General features: G+C 40.5%; 1 protein-coding gene across 4 annotated transcripts in view; it reads left to right on the top strand.

Annotated features, from left to right (window-relative positions):
- Positions 1-6,962, top strand: part of LOC147625750 (uncharacterized) — a 55,819-nt gene extending 48,857 nt beyond the window's left edge. For all 4 annotated transcript variants that reach the window (XM_086817298.1, XM_086817300.1, XM_086817301.1 and 1 more), the window contains 3 exons: positions 3,331-5,493; positions 5,618-6,030; positions 6,136-6,962. In XM_086817298.1, coding sequence (XP_086673424.1) covers positions 3,612-5,493; positions 5,618-6,030; positions 6,136-6,573 — 2,733 coding nt within the window. In that variant the 5' untranslated portion in view covers positions 3,331-3,611 and the 3' untranslated portion in view covers positions 6,574-6,962. The remainder of the gene's footprint in view (positions 1-3,330; positions 5,494-5,617; positions 6,031-6,135) is intronic.
- The last annotated feature ends 16,348 nt before the right edge of the window (positions 6,963-23,310 follow it).

The raw sequence follows: 23,310 nt of genomic DNA, 5'->3' as shown, positions 1-23,310 counted from the left end.
GGGTGGACCTCAGTAATGGAGCAAGGAACAGTCATCCATCATCAGCATTCAGCATATCTCTCTCTCCTCGAGTTAGATCTTCATCTAGGACAACATAGATCAGAGATTCCATGCCTGGAAGTTATTATTGTCTAGCTTTTTACTCACAATCTATGATAGATTGTCAGATATCTTTACTTGCTACAACTTACCAAATAGTGCTTGTAAAAAACTTTTGCACCTGCGACAAACCTGCAATCTCCAACATTGGGGTACTGTAAACGTGTTATAATGTCGCTGTATGTGAATCAATCATATACACATACATCCGCCAATACCTGCAACACTTAGATTCTGTGCATAGACTCTCCTGCAACCAAAAGTCTGCTCCGAACCAGAAATTGGGCATATATAGTCAAAATCAACACTTCACAGAGTGCCTGCGGAAAACTTGGAGAATCAAAATGGGCACCCGAATCGCACGGAAACGCGCAAAAACTGAGTTAACTATATTAACTACACACAATATGGTCTTCTTTCTTCACCCAGGAGGATGCTTCAAAATGAGACAATGACTTTCCTGTGTCGGCTTGTAGCTCGCATAGCTACCAAGGTGTTGCTCCAAACTCAAAGAGGGAAAGAGATGGAATTACTCTTACTGGTGTACCACTTCCTTGGTTTCCTTGTTCTTGCCTCCCTAGCTCGCACACGACTGGAGCTTTGATACCATAAAGAGAATGTGGGGGAGAGGGAGAGCTTAAGTTCCTTGCAAGCAAACCCACACACACACAAGAGAGCAAGACACGAGAGAGATGGATGGCTGGAATTTTTTCTATCTTCTTCTCTTCTCTACAACTATAAAACTAAAGAGATAAGAATACATACTACATGTGACAACCACTTTGTGTAACTCTAGTACTCCAATGTTTGGAGTACTAGAGTTATGGCATAGTTATAGCGCCAGCTCATATAGTCACGCTCACACTATGGACCGACCTTTGTATGTTATCATGGGAGAGGAATTTCCCTCAGCTTGTCATCCACTGGCGGCATGTCAACCATAGGCTTACCAACCGTGCTAGTGACATAAGTGCGGATACTATCACCCAGGCAGGTCATCAATGTCCGCAACACTAGTTGAGCTCGATATCCTAACACTTTGGAGCATCTTTGAACTCTTTATCTTCATCTGCATTTTCAGCCATCAGGTTGGCATGATTCTTCTCTTTTTCCTTTGTCATTCTTTTGAAGCAACGGTCTTTTGTGTGACTTAGCTTCTTGTAGACAGTGCACTTGACACCTTTGCTTTTGTTCTTGCCCCTCTGTTTTGTGATGAAACCCTTCTCTAAGTCAATGCTGGTCCTTCTCTAAGTCGATGCTGGTAGCAGCTTGCTCTTGAAGTTGTCTATCCTCGTCAATAAGGATAGCCACCATGTTTTCATATAGTATCTCTGAGATACCCAAAGTGTAGATAACACTTCTTTGAACCTCTCAATCTCTTCTAGGCTGGAGAAGAGTACTGCCTTTTTGTCATCTTCGTCAATGTTGGCCTTTAAGGCATCTAGTTGTTGCAAGAGAGAGCTTATGGTGTTGAGATGCTCTTGAAGAGAATGGTGCTCTTTCATTTTGAGATTGTGGTATTTTTTCTTGAGAAAGACTCTAGAATTGTTAATTTTATTCCTAAACAGATTCTCAAACTTACCCCATACCTACTTTGAAGTTTTGTTGAAGTCGAGGTGATGTATAAGATTGTGTGCAGTCCAAGACCTATATGTGCAAAGCTTGGTTGTTCTTGTCGTTTTCCATGCTTGCACGGCTGGTGATGTAGTGGCACCTTCAAGTTTCTCCTCCACTCCGTTGACGACATTCGAAAGCCCATCCTGCATCAGCAATAGCCAGCCATGTTGTTCCCGCTGAATCTTTCTGGGGCTAAGTCGCCTCTGTTTGACTCCATCATGCTCTATTTTGAAAAAGCCCCAATTTATACTAATGTTGGAATGTTTAATCAGATGAGTATCACCTCATTTGTGAAAATACCCAAACCTGAATTGATGCAGGAGGGAGCAGCCACCATTGTAGTCAGGCACCGACGAATTTTCCCAGATCATGTACTGTACACATGCGGATGCCAGCTGGTGCGTGCTGGGGCAACCGCTCGAAGCAGTGGTAGCGTCAGTGCCGCAGGAGGCTGTAGGGAGCTGCACAGAGCTGAGATCGGCGGCAGTCAGTGATGCGGCAGTTGGAGTGGGGATGTTCAGCTATTGGCGATGGAATCAATTCATTCCTCCATTCACAAATCACTTGGTGTCCTTTGCTACTGCAAAAGATGCATTGGAACAACTGGGTCTATAATGTGAAGCACTAGTGTTGCAACATGATGGACCAGTACAAGGCAATGGTTTTTCTTTTCTTAGGTCAAAGATGGGGGCTTCAAGGAGGGATGTTCATAGCTGTGAAAGAAGTCTATGTTGATTAGCTGCTAGGGTCTTGTAATTTCTGCCACATCGTTTTTTTTGGGGTCCAGGTAGAAATCTTGCTAATAAGTCAATGGTGCGGCTGCTCCTCTCCAAGCTCAACAGATCAGGGAGAGGCCATTGTTCACCCCATAGGCGACGAAGGACCTTGGTATCCATCGGCTGAGGCGAGTGGGATTGAACTTGAGACCCCCCACTTAAGAGTTCAAATACTTATTACCAACTCGCCTATGAAGCCTTGGACAATTTCCTCTTCAGCTTTGGCTCCATACTAGTGACAAAAGTACTCCAGGAGGAAGGGCCAGTAGCTTGAGTCTGTTGCTATGTCGTGTTGCTGCATGTCATTATCCCGAATCAGTTTGCATTAAATTGATGGTCTTACTTTCTTTTGCCAGTAGGGAGGGCCAGTAGCTTGAGTCTGTTGCTATGTCGTGTTGCTGCATGTCATTATCCCTAATCAGTATGCATTAAATTGATGGTCTTACTTTCTTTTGCCAGTAGGGAGGGCCAGTAGCTTAAATCTGTTGCTGCATGTCATTATCCCTTATCAGTTAAGTGATACCAAAGCTGTAGTGTTTCTGTAAAACATTTTTAGGCTATTTCAATTGATTTTTTTAAAAACTGAATGTTGATCTTGCTATACATCAGTAAAGTCATAAAGTTGGCCACTTGCAATTTTAACACTTGTATTTAATGTGTTTGAAATGGATCTGTCCATTTTTACTTTTCTAAAGGAAAAGGCTTCATCTTAATATGGCAATGTTTCTGTTATAGACAAAGCATTATATGCAGCGTACTGCTTTTAATGGTCAGGATTTCCGTCTCCATACTTTAGCATTGTGTGAGGCTGACTCGTGACATCATACTGTTGAAACAGGCATGCTTGGACACTTTGTTCAGACTCCAAGGTCAAATTTTTGAAGGGCTGCGATGCATGGATTATCCCCTGCTCATATGTGCAAGGATCCAGCTAGAGATGTTTACTTTGACTTTAACTGCTTTGATGGAGTAATAGTTGATTGCACAGCTCAGAATGGGGCTGTGGCAGTGACACCCAAACCTAAGCCATAAGATATGGAATGCATCTGGCTCAAACTAAAAATTTGAAAATCGAGAGGAAGTGAAAGATTTCAATCCTTTGAACCTTGTGGAATCATCATGGAAGGCAGACCCCAGTGGAGAACGGAGAAGCAGAAATCTTCAAAGAGGGAAGAGAAAAGCCATGTAACTGTTAATGCGTCTGTTGGAGTACGAGCGCACAACACTGGTGATAGCTCTTTAAGCTGCATCATGGCCACAGATGCTTGTCCTATGGACTGTAAAATAAACAATGACACTCCTTACAGAAAGAAGGTTCAGTTTTTGAGTGGAGAGAACAACATTCCTTCGAATGCACAGTCATGCTTTCAAACTAGCACACATTATATTACGTCAGACCCACTGTTAAGGAACTCGTTTGGCTCAACTCCAGCACATAACTCCAGAGATGATTTGCATGAGCAGGGCCTTCATGGGGTGTCACAACATGTGCCTTGCATCAAATACCATGGTGATGAGTATGGTGCAAGGGATCCGCAACATATTCCTTGCATCAAATACCATAATGATGGCTATGCTGCAAGAGATCTTGTAAACCTTTCAACAGGACATCTAGATTGGCTCTGGTCTGAAGAGCCTGAAAGGCAACACACTCCACTTTCTATACAGAATGTGCACACATCATTCGTGGGATGTTCTTCCACTGGCATAGTGGCAGAAAGCAATGATTCTATCGAACTGGGAAGTAGACATGAACTCTGTCACCGCATGTGTGAAGTGCCAAGTTCAGGTGACAGAGCGAAGACAAACAATAGGCAGAGCTGGAAAGATCCTGGAAAATCAGCTTTGGGAGCTTGTACTGGTGTTGCAGGAGCAGACTCACCAAGGTGTTCTTCCATGTCATTGACAGACTTGGTAGAAATGGCTAGCCTGAAGAAAGGTCCAAGGGATTTTGTTCATTGGGAAAGATCTACTTTGGCATCAAATCTACAGCTTGCAGGGAGCACTCTTGCTGGCAAGGTCCACAATGAACTCTCAAAAGAAACAGATATGGATTCTGTCTGGCCATTCTCTCCTGTGCAATCATCTTTGAGTAGCAACTCGACCTCAAAAAGGGATTCTGCAGGATTGAAATCAGAGCTAAAAATCTTATCCATAAGCAAACCCACTCCATATGGAAGCATACATGGGCTTTTGCACTGTACCATTCGAGAAGGCCTGCCAAATTACACTTTCCTGCTCGATGATTATGATGAAGTCATAACAGCTAAAATGTGGATGGAGGATATCATACTAGGGGAAGAGCAGGGCAGTTGGAGGTACACGTTTTACTCCTTGAGGGGGGACAGCAAAAAGAAGGGTAAAAGTGGATGGAAGCACTGGAGAAGAAAGGAGAAGCTAGCATCAGTACTTGTTGGGAAGATGGAAGTCTCTAGTGTATTGTTCTCTGAACCAGGTCATGATGGAGAAGTGAATGTGTCTGTTGAATCCGAATTTGTTCTCTCTAGTGTGAGAGCTCAAGAACCATCAATCCTGCCACAAGCAGATTTTTCTTCCCAAACTAGTTCATCATCCCTAGAGACTGGTCTGCATGGTTGTAGCAAATCCAGTTATACAGCCGTCAACACTTCAAGCTCGGCTTCACAATCTCGAGCATCCTCATCTGATGCTGGACACTCGGATGTGTTGTCTCCTGGTGCGATCTCTGCATGGTATGTGTCAAAAAGCCTGATACCAAGCAACTTGGCTTTGCCAAACATAGTTGCAGAAGGCAGGCAAACATCTTGGAAATGGAGCTTACACTTCGGAATTTCTGGCATGCGAATCAGCAAGGCCAAGAAAAGAAGCCAACAATCATCGAGCTTGAGTGCATCCAATTCGAATCTGAATACAGAGGATTCATCAAGTGATGTGACTTGGAGCCAGAATCACCCTCGTTCAGAGCTAGCTGCTATGATTATTAACGTGCCCTTGGAAAGGCAGGACGGAGAAGTGTTGGCAGGTATCTTGTGTGTAGCAGTGGTATATGCTTCAAAGTACAAAATGAGACTGTTTGAGGGTGGATTGTGTTGTTATTTGCTTGAAATGATGTCTAGGAAAGAGATGAATAGCTTTTGTTTTTGCAGAATTGATGCCAAAGAGAGGACCAGACATGAACCATGGCATCCTGAATCAGACATGCGAACTTGGATTAGAAGAGCATAGAACTTGCGATGAAGCAGCAGAGTGTGAAATACACAGGCATGGTGACCACATCCATCTCACTAAGCACAAAGTTCATGAACAGTATCGGCAGGCCAACATCACAGTGATTCTGCCATCTGGAAACCATGGAGGGCCGCTCAGTGATTCAAAAGGACCTTCACCTTTGATAAAACGATGGAAAGAGGGTGGAAAGTGTGATTGTAAGGGGTGGGATCTGGGTTGTGGGCTAATGGTCCTTCACAATCAACAGCCTGGTACACAGGGCATTGAAAACAAAGCATCCAAGTCAAGGGAATTTCAAGGCCAGGGCAAACCCTTAACACTTTATAAGCAGGTTTGTCTTCAAATTACTTAAACCTCTCATGTAGGATTCAATCATCTGTCTGGGAACTTAAGGTATATTAACATATCATCCTTGTTTTTGGGATCTTTTGGACAGGACACCGATCAACAAGAGGCATACCTTAGTCTTGCACCTCAAGAAAATGGACTCATTGCTCTCGATTTCCGAGCACCACTCTCACCCTTGCAAGCTTTTGCAATGGCTGTGGCAATTCTGCATGGGAGGGGATCAGGTGTCCCAGATACGGACGCATCCCACATTATGCTGACAGCGGATAATCCAAATGTTTATGTTCAAGAAGAGATTTCTCTGAATCAAAATTGCCCAGTGGTTGAAGATGTGGATGGGTCAAGTTTTGGCTTTACGAACGAAGATAAAGGAAAAATGGTCACTGGCCGTAAGCAATCAGCAAGGTTTTCCAATCAGGACAAGTCACCTGTTAATGTCAGTCTTGGCAGAGCTCATGTAAAAGTACAGGGTAGTGATCTTCTCAATTGTGCTTCTGAGCTCGCACTCTCATTTGAAAGAGTGTGAAGGGTCGTCTTAATCCATGGAGATTTCTCATAATGGGTTTTTGCAGACCTCTGTGTAACTGTAACTTGTATTGTAATGTAAAAAGATCTAGGGCTTCACTTTTTGTTTCATGTGGCTAGGTTAAGTCCTTGGCCATTTTGCCTGAGAAGGCTTAACATCTGCGACCCTAGAGGTAGAGCGGGGTACTCTTGATTTTCCTAGAGTGAGGTTCTTGGATGCTTCTATATGCTTTCTCTGAGGGGTAATCGGGCTTCATCATGGTTGAATTATGAAGGTGGATATCTCTCATCATCTTCCTAATTTGCATCACCACTTGGTCTCGTTATGGTACTTGATGTAGGCTACCAGGGTTTTGCTACTGGCAATGATCTTATCTTGGCCTTTTTTGAGATGTTGCATTAATATCTGAGAACGTGCAATGTTTTATTACTATCCAAGTATGTGACATTTGCTGGAGACAACCAAGTTCAGTCTTGAGAGAAGGCAAACCTAATGCCACCTATGTTCCGAACCTGACCAGTGCATTAAAATCCTTCTGCAAAGCTGCTCTAGTTATTTGCCATAGATTCCCTAAGTTTGCCTTGAATTCCAAAAATTTCAATGAAGCAAAAGCCTCTCTTTGGACATATCCATGGCATGCTACTCAATAGCTTTTTGACCCCACCTCTTTGGGAGCTCGAGTAACCTTTATCTTGATGCATTGAACCATCGATTAGAGTGAATGATAGTTTGCTTGGCGGACTTGACTTTTTCGTCTTTTCATGCAAGAACACTATGCTCTATAGCCTTTCAATATGGAGTAATTGTAAGATCTCCAACCATGTGATGCATTAAGCGTTGAAGATCATATTAGGGAGTTTGGAAAACACCTCATTCTTATTTTGCAAGATAAAAAAAATGCCTTTTTTTTTGGTCAAAACCAATCCATCTGACATTCCATTGGAAAGATCTTGAAGAGTAGGTTTTAAATCTATATTCTTCAACAACTTTGGATTTGGTATGCAATGGAAAGAAAATTTTCAAAGTACTACGATTTTTTCAAACTCCTTAATATGGTCTTATTGTATCTTTGGTACAAATGTTAGAAAGGTGCTTTGTAAGAAGAAACAAACGTTCTTGCTTTTTTGTAGGATCAAGTAATTATCAATGATATATTTGGCTTTTATGTCAAAAAGGGTCAGAAAATATTGAGATTGTTGTTATATGTGGCAAAGGCAATCATTGCCATGGTTTCATGATTACTCTTCTATGAGAAATAAATGCAGTCTCTAATGTTGTAGCAACATTTGTGCAAGAAAACAAAAAAGTGTACTAGCTTGGGATTTTGGAGTGTCTGCATGAGACCTTTGTTTATTTGAGTTTAAAAGTCTTAGAATGTAATAATATCTATATATGTTTGACCTTAGGTCTTGAGCTTTTGATCTTGATTTAGTGAGTTAACAATGCAAGGTTGTTGACTGAGTACACAAGTATAAAGGTCAAACCAAAATGTACAAATAATCAACAACAAAATCTCATTATCACTCTTAATATTTTTGTATGGATTTCCTACTTAGTAGTACCCTAACAATGTTCTCGCTGTGTAATTATATTCACCTATCTTTCTTTATTTCCTAGCTTGACTTTAGCCATGCGTTTTGCATATGATTGATTATATTGACCTATCTTATCAAGTTCATTTGAGACTCCTTCAAGACATCTGCACAAGCACACACATATCCCATTCCTTGTGTGTTGATGAGCCAAACCTCATGTAGTCTTCTCCATCTAAGAGCCATGTTTTATAAACACATGGCCATGTGATCATAGCAATGGTGGATAAAATGAGACTATTGCAATGTCTTTCTGTACGTAAATGTCAGGTTGCTTGAGTTGATATAATAGTCATTGTCATATTTCTTAGCACATGTTTCAAGTTTCTACACAGAGAATGGATTACAAGGATGTATCTTCTTAGAAATTTCTATTATATATCTACAATGCTATTTTAATTGTTCTTAGGGGTGTCTCATTCTTTTGGTCTATATAAAAGGATCTCAAGAACAAAGGTACTAAATTTGCACCCAAAACGCTTTTCTTAGTGCATTAATAATTTGAGTGAACAACATGACTTTTAACCTTGTTTTTTCTAAAGTATTTAGTTGACTGTATACAATATAGTCTTCTTCCTTCACCCAGGAGGATGCCTCAATCTGAGATAATGACTTCCTTATCTGCATGTAGGTTTCATAGCTACTAAAGGTGTTGCTCCAACATCAAAGAGGGAAAGATATGGAAATACCCTTACCGATGTACTGCCTCCTTATTTGCCTTATTCTTTCCTCTTGCTTACCTCCTTAGCTCTTACACGAGGTGGAGCTCTGATACCATAAAGAGTGTGGGAGAGAGGGTGAGCTTGAGTTCCTTGCGCGCGTACACACACACACGAGAGAGAGAGAGAGAGAGAGAGAGAGAGAGAGAGGGAGAGAGAGAGACTAAGACACAAGAGAGATGGATACCTGATTTTTTTTCTATTTTCTTCTCTTCTCTATAATGAGAAGAGTACATTGTAGAGAAGAGTGGATACTATAAGGGAAAGTACTCTTCTATATAACATATAATGGTCGGTCCATAGTGTGAACCCGACTATATGAGCTGGCACTATAACTATACCATACTCTAGTAATCCAAATATGGTTGTCATCATCCACTCGCATCATATCAACCATAATCTCATCAATCATACTAGTGGCATAAGTGCGGAAGCTATCACCCAGACGAGTCATCAAAGTTCGTAGCACTAGTTAACCTCGATATCTCAATACCAATCCTCTAGTAGTCTTGTTTTATAGATAATTATATAGTCTTGTTGTATTTGCTTTAATTGGGTGTTTTCCTTGTGGCAGTGGCATATCACTCATGGCTTGTAAACCACTAGCAGCATATCACCCATAATCTTACCAACCATGGCAGTGGCATAAGTGTGGAGCTGTCATCTTGGCATGTCACGCATATCCACAATAACTTAGCTAAATATCTCAACACTTCCCCTCATCATCAACTCCATACCCTCCACTCCAAGTAAGGTCCTGAACTTGTAGAGCTTATCTGTACCCAATGTCTTTGTGACGATGTCAACTGCCTAACCCTCTGCGCGCTGATATATACCAAATCCTCATCATGTGCTAGAACCTTCAATCTCACAAAGTGATAAACGTGCTTCGTCCTAGCATGATACACATTGGGTTACCCTTGCCAACTATATGCTTCTCATGTTATTACAATACATGATAACAACCCTATACATGATTATTCTCCTAGTCGCATCTAAGGGTGGCTCCCACGGGGATTGCATAAACTGACTCCCTAATCCAAGAACGTAGCTCAAATTTGACCTGGTGATAGTCATGTAGATCAAACTTCCTATTATAGGCCTGTACATATAGTAGGGCCCTCCAAAAGATCACATGCATTTGTAGCTAATTTTGTGTTTTGCTCTAATGGCACTAAGATTGGCTTACAACATACTTGGATAACATGTCTGAAGCATATTGCACTGCAAAAGCCAAATCCTATTATGTGATCTAACCACCTCTCTACCCATGAAGTATCTTAAGCAGCTCACCTAAGTACTTTATTTCAAACTTTTTCTTAAGGAGAATCTTTGCCTTATGAATGTCAACATCACTGTCTTTGTGTGACGATCATCCCTCACTCGGCAATTACTTGGAATCTCTCTTTACAACTAAGATACACCATGGTGGTGGCTAAGACTTTCAAGATCTACCTACATGTGAGCTCTATCGCTTGCATTGCTTTGACCATATATGCATAATGATGGGGCATATACCCATCATATTTCAACGTGTCTGTGTACGCCCGGATCATTGCCAAGTGTTCTACAAAGTATTCTCAATACTGATTTGGCTCTTTGTACACTAGGTGTAACAACAACCAAAATCCCAAATTCCTCATCCAGGCTCTGTTTTGAGCCACTATCTCCATCAAGAAAGGAATGGTGTGCTGAAACATTAGGCATTATGTCCACCTCTCCTTTCCCTTTTGTGATACATATGAATTTGCTTAATTTTTAGTAGTTGTAGTACCACCAAATGGCATGTCAAAATTCTTAGCCTCAACTTGACCAAGGTCTAACAATAGACCCACACCTACTTTGTGCACTTCACCAAAGGCAAAGAGAAGGAGCATACCTCAACGTCTTCCCCCCTGACCAACCCTGTATGTCAGCTACACCTCTCCTACTCCTCCCTAGATAACCCCACTTGCCTCTCCAACTCTGTTGTCACCCCCCACCTCCACTGTTAACCTCTCATGAGGATGTCCACAATGGACTCACCAAGGCCTTTCGCAAGCCGACCAACCCTTTCTCCCACCACAAGTCTTGGAAGAAGGTGAGATCCCCCAAGCCCCCATCAAAGAACAATAGATGCACCCCCCTGACCACCCTGCCCGCAAGTAGATGCACCCCCCTGACCACCCATTCAACTGGCATGATCCTCTCGACGGGATAGATATTGATCAATCACTTAAGAATATTAGACCAGAGGCGATGCTCAATCGAGCACTCATAATTTTGGACCCTACCCCAACACTATCAGGATCAGTGAGATCAGTGCTCAATCGAGCACTCATAATATTGGACCCTACCCCAACACTATCAGGATCAGTGAGATCACTTCAACATAAATCTCATCAAGTTTAACTAGAGCAGAAGTTCCATTAGTCTGGCCGTGAGAAGGATAGGGGGATATAAATGACCATAGGCATGTGTACCCCCAATCACACATAATCTTACAGTAGAAGAGCAATTTGTGTGGTGGTGTCCGTATCTTTTGCAGGCCAGGTGTTAGTGGAAAGAGTACTGCTATGCCTGGTGATGTCTTAGGATTAGTCCCCTTTACTTTCCAATAGAATGTAGACGGCGGGCCTCGAACCTTTTTGAGTAGGAGGTGGAGAAAAATCCCAAGCGGCAGTTTAACTTCCCATGGATCCCTTCACCCCTTTTCCTCCATGAATACTGGATGCTTTGCACTATGCGCAAGTTCATTCAGGATTATGATGATATCCCAGACCTAGATATGGGCGCCACCATCCATTTTTTCAGGCTCATCATTATCCTTTTGGTGGAACTTACTGATTGGCATGCATTCAACAAAGGTTAACAAGGCATGTCCTTTGACATTAAACAAGGGTTTCACACTTCGCAAAAGACTCGGTTTTGCCAAGCAAGTACAGTGGATGCAAGGTGGTGCATGTTCACTTTAAAAACCTCCTTCTGGACATCCTACAAAGCCTTCCATTGAACCACCTAGTACACGAAGTCCCACTTTGACTTCTACTAGAACTTTAATAGCTTCTACCACCAGCCTCCCATGGAGCTTCACTATCGATTCAATGTCGATTTTGAGGATAGGCACTATGATTAGGGAGAAAGCTGTATTAACCACAATGGCTAACATTACTTTGTTAAATTTGCAGCAATGTGATGAGCTATGGTGGATCAAATGTAAGAATCAACATCATTAACAAAGAGATTAGATGATAATTAAGATGCAATTAGCAATTAACTGATAGCTTAATGTAGGCATGGATAATAACCAGTAAATTCTCATTAGGCCAATGCCTCAATTTATAGAGTTTACATCCAAGCATCTAATTCCACTGATCTCTCCTTGATTCACTCCACCTCTTTTGCTTGATTCTCTCCACCTCTTCCCAGAATATCTTCACACATCCTAAATCTTCTCATGCTACCCTTTATTCTCTCCCAGTAGATACCTCTCACCTTCTCACAGCTTCTCACTCATTTACAGTTTCTCTTTTATAGCCTCTTGCCAAGGGCTTGTTCCTACACACACCCTATTCACTTGTATATTTCAACACCTCCTCTCAAGTGAATAATCCTAGCACACTTGGACCCTATACCAAGTTTCCCTCTTACTTGGTAGCCCGCGACCAGTGCCTCAAGTCCCTAAACTCATATTCCTTGACACTCTCTCTCTCTCTATGTGTCCAAGGCTACTTACGAGTGCCTGTGACCTTGACTAAAGCGCTCGCACATACATCTACCACATGGCCTACATCATCGGTGGCTCAGAGGTGGTTTTACTCTGTTGGGGCAGGTTACATTAGGTTGTGGGGTCTCTCTCTCTCTCTCTCTCTCTCTCTCTCTCTCTCTCTCTCTCTCTCTCTCTCTCTCTCTCTCTCTCTCTCAGAAAGGATGATCTGACTCCACTTCCTAGCCTCCATGAAGTTTGTCGATGTCGTTTCTTCTCCACTGGGTTTGTTGTAGCAGTCTCTTGCCATGTGTCCTGGCTTCCCATAGTTGTGGCAACAAGTGAAGATCCTTCCTCCTACTCTGCCTCTTCGTCATCCTCGTCCTCGTGAGAATCCTCCTCGGGTGAAGAATGCTTTTTCCTCTCCAACTGTTGAGTCCAGCCATTTCTTCTCTTTAACCTTGGTCTCTTGCTCTAGTAGAGCTCCTTCTATCTCGTGCAGCTTCAATTTAGGTACATTCTTTAAGGTTGCTACAATGTTTTCATATTCACCTTTGTCCACACTCTTCAGAATCATTGCTAGTGCCTCATCATCTTCTACCTTCTTGCCAATGGCTGCCAGTTGCTTAATGCTTTTGTATTTGTTCGTGTGTGATTAAAGGTTCACTTTCCTTCATATCAAGTTTGTAGAATTGCACTAACAAATTTATCTTTGAATTTTTTTTGCTTGAGTGCCAAATAATTTATTGAGTTTATCCCATGCATCTTTTGCCCATTGTATCCCTGTGATGTGATGAATGATTTCATCATTTAAACTGAGTGCGATGAGTCCTAATGCTTTCACATTCCTGCTCTTCCACTCATTTTTCCCACTCACTTCTGGGCATTCATCTCTTCCCTCAACTAGCCCCCACAGATTTTTCCTCATGAGCAAATACATGGTTTTTGTTTGCCAAAACTGCTCCCCATTGAATTTGGGTATCTCTTGTGCCGTGCTCATGATGATGTGAAGGGGGTCTTACCTCTTGATCCAATTTCACAATTCAAGGGCAGTGTCTACCCTTTTACAACTCAATCTAGTGTTTAGGTGATGATTATAACAATTTATCAGCATAAATTCACCAAAAATTACATAAAGCCAAGGGTAACAAATCTGTAGTGAATGGTTGGAGTATCAAACCATCTCCAAATTGCAATCTGAAGTTATAGGGATCTGTATCAGATACCCATAAGTCAATATTAGATAAAATGGGAAAAATCCCTCAAAATGGGAATGTATGTAAAAAATTTGTTTTGGCCATAACTTGAACATGCAAACTCCAAATTTGTCGGACAAAGTAGATCTAGATTCTACTTTTCAAGCTCTTTCCAATGATATGTCACATGAATATGTTTTGATAAACTTTTGGATGAGTTTACCATACCCCCACTTTTTTCATGGGAATGGGATTTTTCCCACTTTATCTAATATTGACTTCCATGGTTAATTTGAACCCTCAATTATAATAAAATACAATGATTAGTGCTGATTAATCACTGAGTAGCAAAATAATTCTCTGTTTTGTGTGCAAAAAACAGAGTATGTGGGGAGGCTAGATCTAGGGCCTTAGAGTTCAAATGAGCTCAACTCCTTTCAAAGCCATCAATAGCAGTTAGTCTAGTAGAGGTTTAAGCCAAGAAACACAAGATTTGACTAAACATTGAATGCTTAATCTATTTTTTACCAAAGTCACCTGCAGATTTGATGCAGAGCTTGATTCCATTTCTCCTTGACAAATTTCACAAATCTGACATCACCAGCGTCATGTAGAGCACCCTTGAAAACCCCTGGGGCCAAGAGGAATTAGACCAATTTCTTCTGGTGGAGAGAAGATCTCAGTTTTGCTTCAGAAAAAGGGCGCTTGTAAATTCGTGATTCTCAGCAGCATATGCGCCGGCGGTTTGACGATTCGTCTTGATAGGCTGGTACATGGGAGTCTTGGTTAGATGGGGCTAGAGGCTTGAAGCCTATTGTTAAGCTTGGAGGGAGATCAAGCCCCTCCACCAGCTGGGGGTACAGAGGCTATTGAAAAAAAGAGCTAAAAACTTGATTATTTTCTAATCCTAATTAACTAGGTGATTAGCAAGATAATGAGCTCATAAATTTGATGGATTCTAAGCTAGGCTCTGATACCATGTTAAATTTGTAGCAATGTGATGAGCTATGGTAGATCAAATGCAAGAATCAACATCATTAACAAAGAGATTAGATGACGATTAAGATGTGATTAGTGAGCAACTGATAGCTTAATGTAGGCATGGATAATAAAAAACCAACAAATTCTCATTCGGCTAATGCCTCAATTTATAGAGTTTATATCCAAGCATCTAATCCCACTTCACTCCACCTCTTTTGCTTGATTCTCTCCACCTCTTCCCAGAATATCTCCACACATCCTAAATCTTCTCATGCTACCCTTTATTCTCTCCTAGTAGATACCTCTCACCTTTTCACATCTTCTCACTCATTTACAGTTTCTCTTTTACAGTCTCTTGCTAAGGACCTGTTCCCGCACACACCATATTCACTTGTATATTTCAACATACTTCATGTGCGGTAACTTATTCAAGCCATATGTGTTTGTATCATGCAATGTGATTCATGTAAAATGATTATGGGAAATCTACGAGCTTATGACGTGTAATATTAGAAGATAGTAAAAAATCAAGGTTACGACTTGCTTAATGTCAATGATGTAAATTAGGCTAGAAATTTGGCCTAGCTTATTGGGCTCCCAGAAATTAGTTGGGCGATTAGACATTGTACAAATGAGTATTATATATAAGTCATTTTGACTAATGAGAAAAGACATAATCCCATTCTCAGAATTGAGTTTGAGTCTTCCTGCTCTTTTGATTAAAGTAGCTTATATGCTTTTCTCCTCTTCATTGTGTTACATGCATGCTTAGGGATTGTGTGGGTGAGTGATGGTGTTGATGTATGCTCTCTTCTCCCTCTCTCCTTCTCTTGTCTACTCTCTCATGCTTTCACTCACTGTGGCATAGAAGTAGAGGTTGAGATTTTGATATCTTTCTCTCTCTTTGCTTCCTATATCCATTTACAAAGCTTCTTTGTAGTGACAATAAAGGAGACAAAGTTAAGGACCCTAGCTCTCCACAAGAGAGAGTTACTCTACCAAGAGTGGCTTGAAGTGCAAACCAGTATGAACCTTGCATTCTCATCGCCTTCTCTCTATATTACAAGGCTTAAGTGTTCTCTTCCATGAATAGCCCTCTTACCTCTAGATTTGCCTTGACTTTTGGGGTCTCCATGAACAATAGGCGTTGAGGGGAGTGGTATAAGAAATCGACCTTGCTTAAAGACGTCGATACCTTTGTTTGGATGATTTGACCGGTGACATTTTAAAGGTATAGTCCCACATGTGTGAGCTTTTGCACCTTGGGATCTTCTCTCTCCTTCCTTAAAGATTCTTTCAAGGATTCTATCTCGGTTGTAGAATACTTGAAATCAAATTGCTCCTCCGTTTTCTTGGGAGTCATCCTATAAAATCAGCCATCAAATTGTGTTAGCCTAAACATAGCTTGGTAGGGGTCATTCTCTAATTGTTCTTCTTACCCGATTGTTGGTAGGGGTAATTCCCCCAATTGTTCTTCTTCATGGATGGTTTTGATGTTAGTTATGCAGTGAATAGTTATTGGTTAGTTATATGTACACAGAGATGTACATGTTAGTGTAAAGTATAGTGATTTGCAGGCCTCTGAAGTCACATGGTGGTGTGAAAAACTAGGCCTTTTTCATGGCATGAATATCTAGAGATATTATCGTGTCAAAGATATGATGGTTTTGACTTTTTCCATGCATGTTAGTACTATTGTTAACCTATATGATGTGTGGAGGTTAGTATAACATGGTTTCACCCGCTTGACCTACCATAAGGCGCTTTGCCATCTTACCCCTCACATGAACGGGCACTTACGCAGTCTTACCATATGCACTTAATGTCAAATATAGGGAAAGTCTATAGACTTAGTGTACTTGGTTGCTTAAGACACTGGCAATAGAGATCGGCCCATTTTTAAGTTTGGCCAGCCTAGTGTGAAAAACTAATCACTTGTATTTAAGTCATTTTTGACAATAAGCAACTGCTGCAAAGTCAGACCCCTGCAATAATTTTCTTGTAAGATCTCCTTCTTCCCTCTTCTTGCTTTCTTGCTTTCTTGATGGATGCATGCTAGATAGATTTGATTATAAATTTTCTTCTCGCATTAGCTTCCTCTTCTTTCCTTGCCTTTTGTGCGAGAGAACCACTATGAAGATAGATCTCTTATTACTTTAGTTAAGGCATAGAGAGCTCTCCCTTCACCCTTTTAGCAAAGGATCAATCTGATATGTGACAACAAGTGAAGATGTAAGAGATGAGCTAGTGTACCCACATTGTGATGTGATAACAAAGTGATGATGCAATAGGTGAGCAGGACTCTTTCCCACACAGTGGAGCTAGATGGAGCCTTATCACACAAATCTATACCTCAAGTAGTAGGAGGGTGAAATGATTCATGACTACATTGCTAGAACCAAGTATATTCACCTGCAAAAGGCTGGATGACCTATCGCTCATTGATTGATTTATGATCAATCTTAAGAGAAAAAGGCTTGATAACCATCTCTACAGGTCAAGGAACTACATCTTTGATGAGTTCTACCATGAGGAAATAGACCTAATAGACAACCTCCAAGACAAGGATGTATAAGTCATCCACCAAACCAAGACATATATCCGAAGCCTCATTTTTTAGCCAATGATGCCCATCCAACATCAGCTAGAGTCCTAGTCAAGGACATGAGCACGGATGAGTTAGAAGACGTTTAGGCCAATAGACACAACGCTAGCCCTAAGGCCAACCCTAGCTGGCACCTCAAATAGGATGCCCACATCTATTCCCATGGAGAGAGATGGTTTGATGCGTAATCTGTTAGTGAAATTATACAAGCATAGAGTGTACAATGCTCAATTCTAGACAATAACAATATTATGCTCATTTCCAACACTATAAGAACCATGACACACCTCATTATGGTACCAGACCCAATAGGGTGGACTCCAGTACCATGATAAATGCTCCCCATGTGATAAGGTAACTGTTAGCCTTACCAGCCCCACTAGTCACTCCTTAGTATAAGCAAAAGCTCTAGTGCCTATATATAAAAATTGTTTACCTATTGCAAGGTACATATAGGCCACCCAATTTCCATATCCACCTCTGATACTAGCACTCTAGTTGGTTCCTCCAAGAAGTGCACCAGTACAATAGTACTTGGTGGTCCTACCTATAGAAATAGAAATCCAAGAACAAGAGACCTATGCGGCTTATGATGACAAGACCCATAAGAGCAACAAACAATAGTATGATCCCTATGGGTATTCTAACTAGGGTTCACCCATAGAACACACCTCTTTGTTTGAAGCCATGGTGCAATAAAGAGAAAGACACCTCAACAATATAGTACGTAGGCCACCGATGTAATGTTTTCGATGCAAAGTCCCACACCGTATTGCAAAGTGCTGTCAATAAGTCTCCGAAACCATAGCTTCAAGCTTTACAAATAAACAAGAAGGAGATAAATATAGCAACTATTCATGAGACAAAGAGAGTGGGTTCAATCTCTCCCCATGCATGAGTGAGCACGCTTCCTCATGCATGTATTTATGTATTAGCAAAAAGCAAGTGCTCACAAATTTAGCTTGATACATTCTACTTTGGGCCATTAATATCAAAAAGTAACTTGATCCCCAAGCTTGGCTATTTACATTAAAATTATTGCAATTTAATTAAATGAAACTATGGCTGGCGACCATCGTCGCACATCAAAATATGACGGCCACGCATCGGCCAAAATCCGTCGCACCCATGCTACTCCGTGCACTGATCTACTCACCAAAAACAAAAGACACATTAAATCTCACTCATCCACCCAACACAATGTGACCATGTCCTCAGTTGTGTGAAATAAACAAAAGCAAGGGTGGCCAACATCATGCTAACGTGTTGCCTCAGTTGGCAAATCGGCACTAAATAAATGTGCTGCCTCAGTCGGCGAATCGGCACTAAATCAACATGTTGCGTTAGGCGAATCGGCACTAAATGAATGTGTTGCCTCAGTTGGCAAATCGGCACTAAATGAATGTGCTGCCTCAGTCGGCGAGCGAATCGGCACCAAAAATTGTGGAGGAACTATGACACTTCCTCCATAAAAGAATCAATGTGAATGTGAGTGGTATGCCAGAATCAAGCGTCAGTAGTGTGGGGCAAGTGATGTTTTAGGAATCCACTGTGATTCCTCAATAGAATGATTCTTATACTTCACCAAGTAAATAACGATGACACACAATGCCAATATGGGCCTATCAACTATAAGGAACAAAGTATGTTTGCTTGCTAAATCTATCAACTATGGTCCATATCATGTCATTTTATGAGAGGAGGTAGTTGTTGGCAAACCAATAATAAAGTCCATTGAAATCTCTTTCCATGGACCTTTGGGAATAGGTAGGGGCATTAAAAGACCAAAAGGTTTACCATGATGGCATTTAATTCTTTGACAAACAATACATTCAGACACAAATTTTGCAATGTCATGTTTCATGTCAGGCCAAAAGAAATATTCTTTACAAGCAGCTAATGTGGATTGAATTCCTCTATGTCCCATATATTGAGGAGCATGCATCTTAATTATTGCTAGTTCTCTAAATGGTGCAGTGATGCAAAGTCTCTTTGAAAGAACAAAAATTCACTTGCATAAGAATAATTATTTAGGTGCAAAGAATTGTTAGCATGTATGGCATTCCATACAGGTGAAAAATCAAGATCATCAACATATGAGTCAATCATGGCATCAAAAGATTGCGCTTGAATAGTAGACATATTATTCAAATAAGCATGTTTAAGTTCATCAAATGAATTAGAATTGTAAACAGAAATTTGGTTATCATTAAGAGGTATATGACTAAGAGCATCTGCAACAACTACATTAATGTAGCATGGTTGATATTGGATCATAGGGTGAAAATTTTGGATAAAAGAAGCCCATTGGATGTGGCGGTCCGATATTAAAGATTGGGTCAACAAGTGCTTGATAGCCTGTAGATCCATCTTTATTAGTATCTCAAATCCTAGGAGATAATGCTTTCATATTTTGAGGGCATGGACAACAGCCACAAGTTCCTTGTCATAGGTTCTATACTTGGCTTCATTGGGTTTGAGCTTGTGGCTCTCATAAGCTATAGGATGGTCATCTTACATGAGAACTGCGCCAATGCCAAATCCACTAGAAAAGAAAGGACAGTTAAAGTCTGGTAGTTGTAGCATAGGTGTATGGGTCAATAAGTACTTCAAAGTTTCAAAGGATTTTCGTAGGATTTTCGCTGACTGTCACCCCATCGAAAAATTATCTTCTTATGAAGCAAGATAGTCAATGGGAGAGCAATGAGCGAAAAATTCTTTACGAACTTGCGGCAAAAACTTACAGACCTAGAAAAGATCTAACTTCATGGGCGTTTTTAGGAGTAGGCCAGTCTCGAATGGTCTGGACTTTCTTAGGGTCTACTCGAAATTACAAAATTACAAAATTACAAACTCTCTTAGGGTTGATTATAAAATTTTCCCAAGAGACTACGTGCTACAAAAGTTCAAAGAAGATTACATTTGTAAAATATTTAAGATATGTTACAAATGTCAATCCGATGTATTTACCGAGACAAGAATTTTTCAAAACAATAATTCTATCCAAAACAGGTAATCAATAGTTATTGAAATGAAATTACCAAAATAGGATTTTGATCTAAAACAGGTAAGATGTACTTACTAAAACAAGAAATTACCAAAAATAGAAATACTATCTAAAACAGGTTCTACTAAAATAGAAAATATCTAAAACAAGAAAAGTCTCTAAAACAAGTAACCTAATTTTACTAAAATAGGAGGCTATTTAAAATAGATAGTTATCCTCAAAAGGTAACTTTTTTTTCCAAATCAAGGAGTTACTATAATAAGAATTTTACCTTTAATGGGTAATCTACTGTTGCCAAATCAAGAAGCTCGTGAAGAAGAAGAAAACAAGCCTCCAGCAGGAAAAAAAGATGTTCCCTTTGAAGAATGGAGCAAAAAAAAATTTAAAACAAACCCAAGAACAAAAAAATTACCACACAAAAATAACTTATCTGTTTCTTCTCGGAATCAGGACATGCCTTTAGTTCAGCAACCTTCGATACATAGTCACTAAAAGTGATCGATGCTCTTCAAGCCATGAAGCGTGTAAAATCTTAATCGAAAACTTGACAAAAATCGAAAGATTAGTGAATTAATTATGATCAAATTTTGAGGGAAAGAAAATTCGTTGGTAATTTTAGCATGAATTTTAAGGAGTTGTTTCTCCCTAATACTTGATGACTTTATAAGATCACAATCAATATATATATATATATACACACGAAAAAGCTTTTAATTTGATGACTTTATAAGATCACAATCAATATATATATATATATATATATATATATATATTATTTTATTTTATTTTTTATTTTTTGTTTATATATATATATATATAAACAAAAAATAAAAATAAAAGTTTTAAATAAATCCAAGTTGGTGGAAGAGAAGGAGATGATGTTGCCTGTGTGTGGTCGGCACCGTTGTGCTGTTGATCGCCAGCAGCAGGCTGTGGCCGGGTGTGTGGAGCTGTTTATATGCGCCTCTTGCTGTGTTGATGCTGCCCGCATCCGCCAGAGTCACGGGCTTCTTCTGCCGCCGGTTGTCACCACTGCTATCATGTGGCCGTGCCGTTGCTTATGGCACGGCTACTAGTATTGTTCACTTGTTGCTGTATTGTATGGTCTGCACTCAATGCTGTCCAGTCACTAGACTTACTCCCACAAATTTCGAGGAAGAGAGAGAGAGAGAGAGTTATTAATGTCGGAGTAGAATGCAACACGAGGGCATATAAGATCAATGGTGGGACTTGAACTCGCGTGGATCATGGAGAGACCACTTGTTAATAGCTTTTTCTTGAGGTAGAGGAACGTGGGACTTGAACTCGCGTGGATCATGGAGAGACCACTTGTTAATCGCTTCTTCTTGAGGTAGAGGAACAGACCACTCTATGATGTACGATGTGACAAGCTAACCAATAGAATCTGAGCTCTTATACCAATGCTGTTAATAAGCCTCCCAAACCATAGCTTCAAGATTTACAAATAAACAAGAAGGAGATAAATATAGTAACTATGCTTCACAAAGAGAGTGGGTTCAATATCGTCCCATGCATGAGTGAGCACGTTTTCTCATGCATGTATTTATGTATTAGCAAAAAGTAAGTGCTCACAAATTTAGCTTGGTACATTCCACTTTGGGTATTATCAATAAGTAACTTGGTCCCCAAGCTTGGCTATTTACATTAAATTTTTTATAATTAAATGAAAATATGGGCGGACGACCATCGTCGCCTATCAAAATACGATGGCCGCACACCAGCCAAAATCCATCGCACCCATGCTACTCAATGCACTGATCTGCTTACCGAAAACACAACACATTAAATCTCGCTTATCCGCCCAACACGATTCGACCACTGCTCCACGCTCTCGCGCGTAGCTAGTCACGACCGTGTGGCAAATGAGCGTACCATAAATATCACATAAAATACCAAATAATTCCATAATTTCTCATTTTCATAACACAAAGACCTTACACCAAATCCCGTGAGTGCTCCTAGCACTCCAATTTTTATACCCAAGGCTAATGTAATTCCTTATAAGGGCACATGCGATAAGTAAGGATTCGACCATGCCTACAAGAATTGTCCTAGTAGAGTGACAACCACCCCTGTGGGGTGGCAGAAGCATATCCCTCCACTTTAATAAGCCTTAACCAATTAAGCATATAAGGAGGACTCATGCAATTACGAGGCTCCAAGACAAGACGAGGGGTGGCCAAAGCAACAACCAAGGGTGTAATAAACAGAAAGCCTGGGCTTTCACACTAAAGCACGTAGTGACTAAAAGAGTTAGAGGTGCAACCCCCAAAAGTTGCAGTAGTCCTTAAACCAGAACAAAAGTTCTAGAAGAAGAAAACCTCAAGAAGAGCACATGTAAACACAATGGAGACATAATGCACAATCAATTGTCAAGGAGGGTAATGATATTGTGACCATCAAAAGTGGTTCAAATGAGAGCTTAGTGATAAACATATAGAAAGAGGATTTGTACCAAGTAGAGAGATAACTAGAAAGATATATAGAGAGAGAATGTGTACCTAGGAGAATAAAAGTAGAGAGAGAACAAAATAATAAGAAATCTATACCCAGATGACCTCTCTGGGTATGATTAGATAAGAACTTTCTGGCTTTTGCACCTCCAAAACATGGTTTGCTAGGAACATTTCCGGTCTTCCCTGATCTTCTCAAGTCCTTCTCAATCTTCACTTGACCACAATGTAAACCTGCATCTGAAAGCACTTGCTCTATTTTTTTAATAGTTCTTTCACTCTCTACTGTTGGTTTCATATTCCATGAAAATTCGATGTACATGTAGACTAGTTTCTCAATTATTCTAACCAGCGCATGCAAAACAAAAATATAAACTCTGATCAAAGGGATAGGAAGAATTGGATCCCAATTAGGATCCACTCCTGGAGCATCACGATTTGGGGCTTCACGCCTATTTACTGATTGCATTTAGGCATT

Source organism: Cibotium barometz, chromosome 23, assembly GCF_041138505.1.
Source record: "Cibotium barometz isolate CiBa-2024 chromosome 23, ASM4113850v1, whole genome shotgun sequence".
Lineage (NCBI taxonomy): Eukaryota > Viridiplantae > Streptophyta > Polypodiopsida > Cyatheales > Cibotiaceae > Cibotium > Cibotium barometz.
Note: the sequence above shows the minus strand (reverse complement) of the source record. Positions and strands in the feature narration are given on the sequence as shown.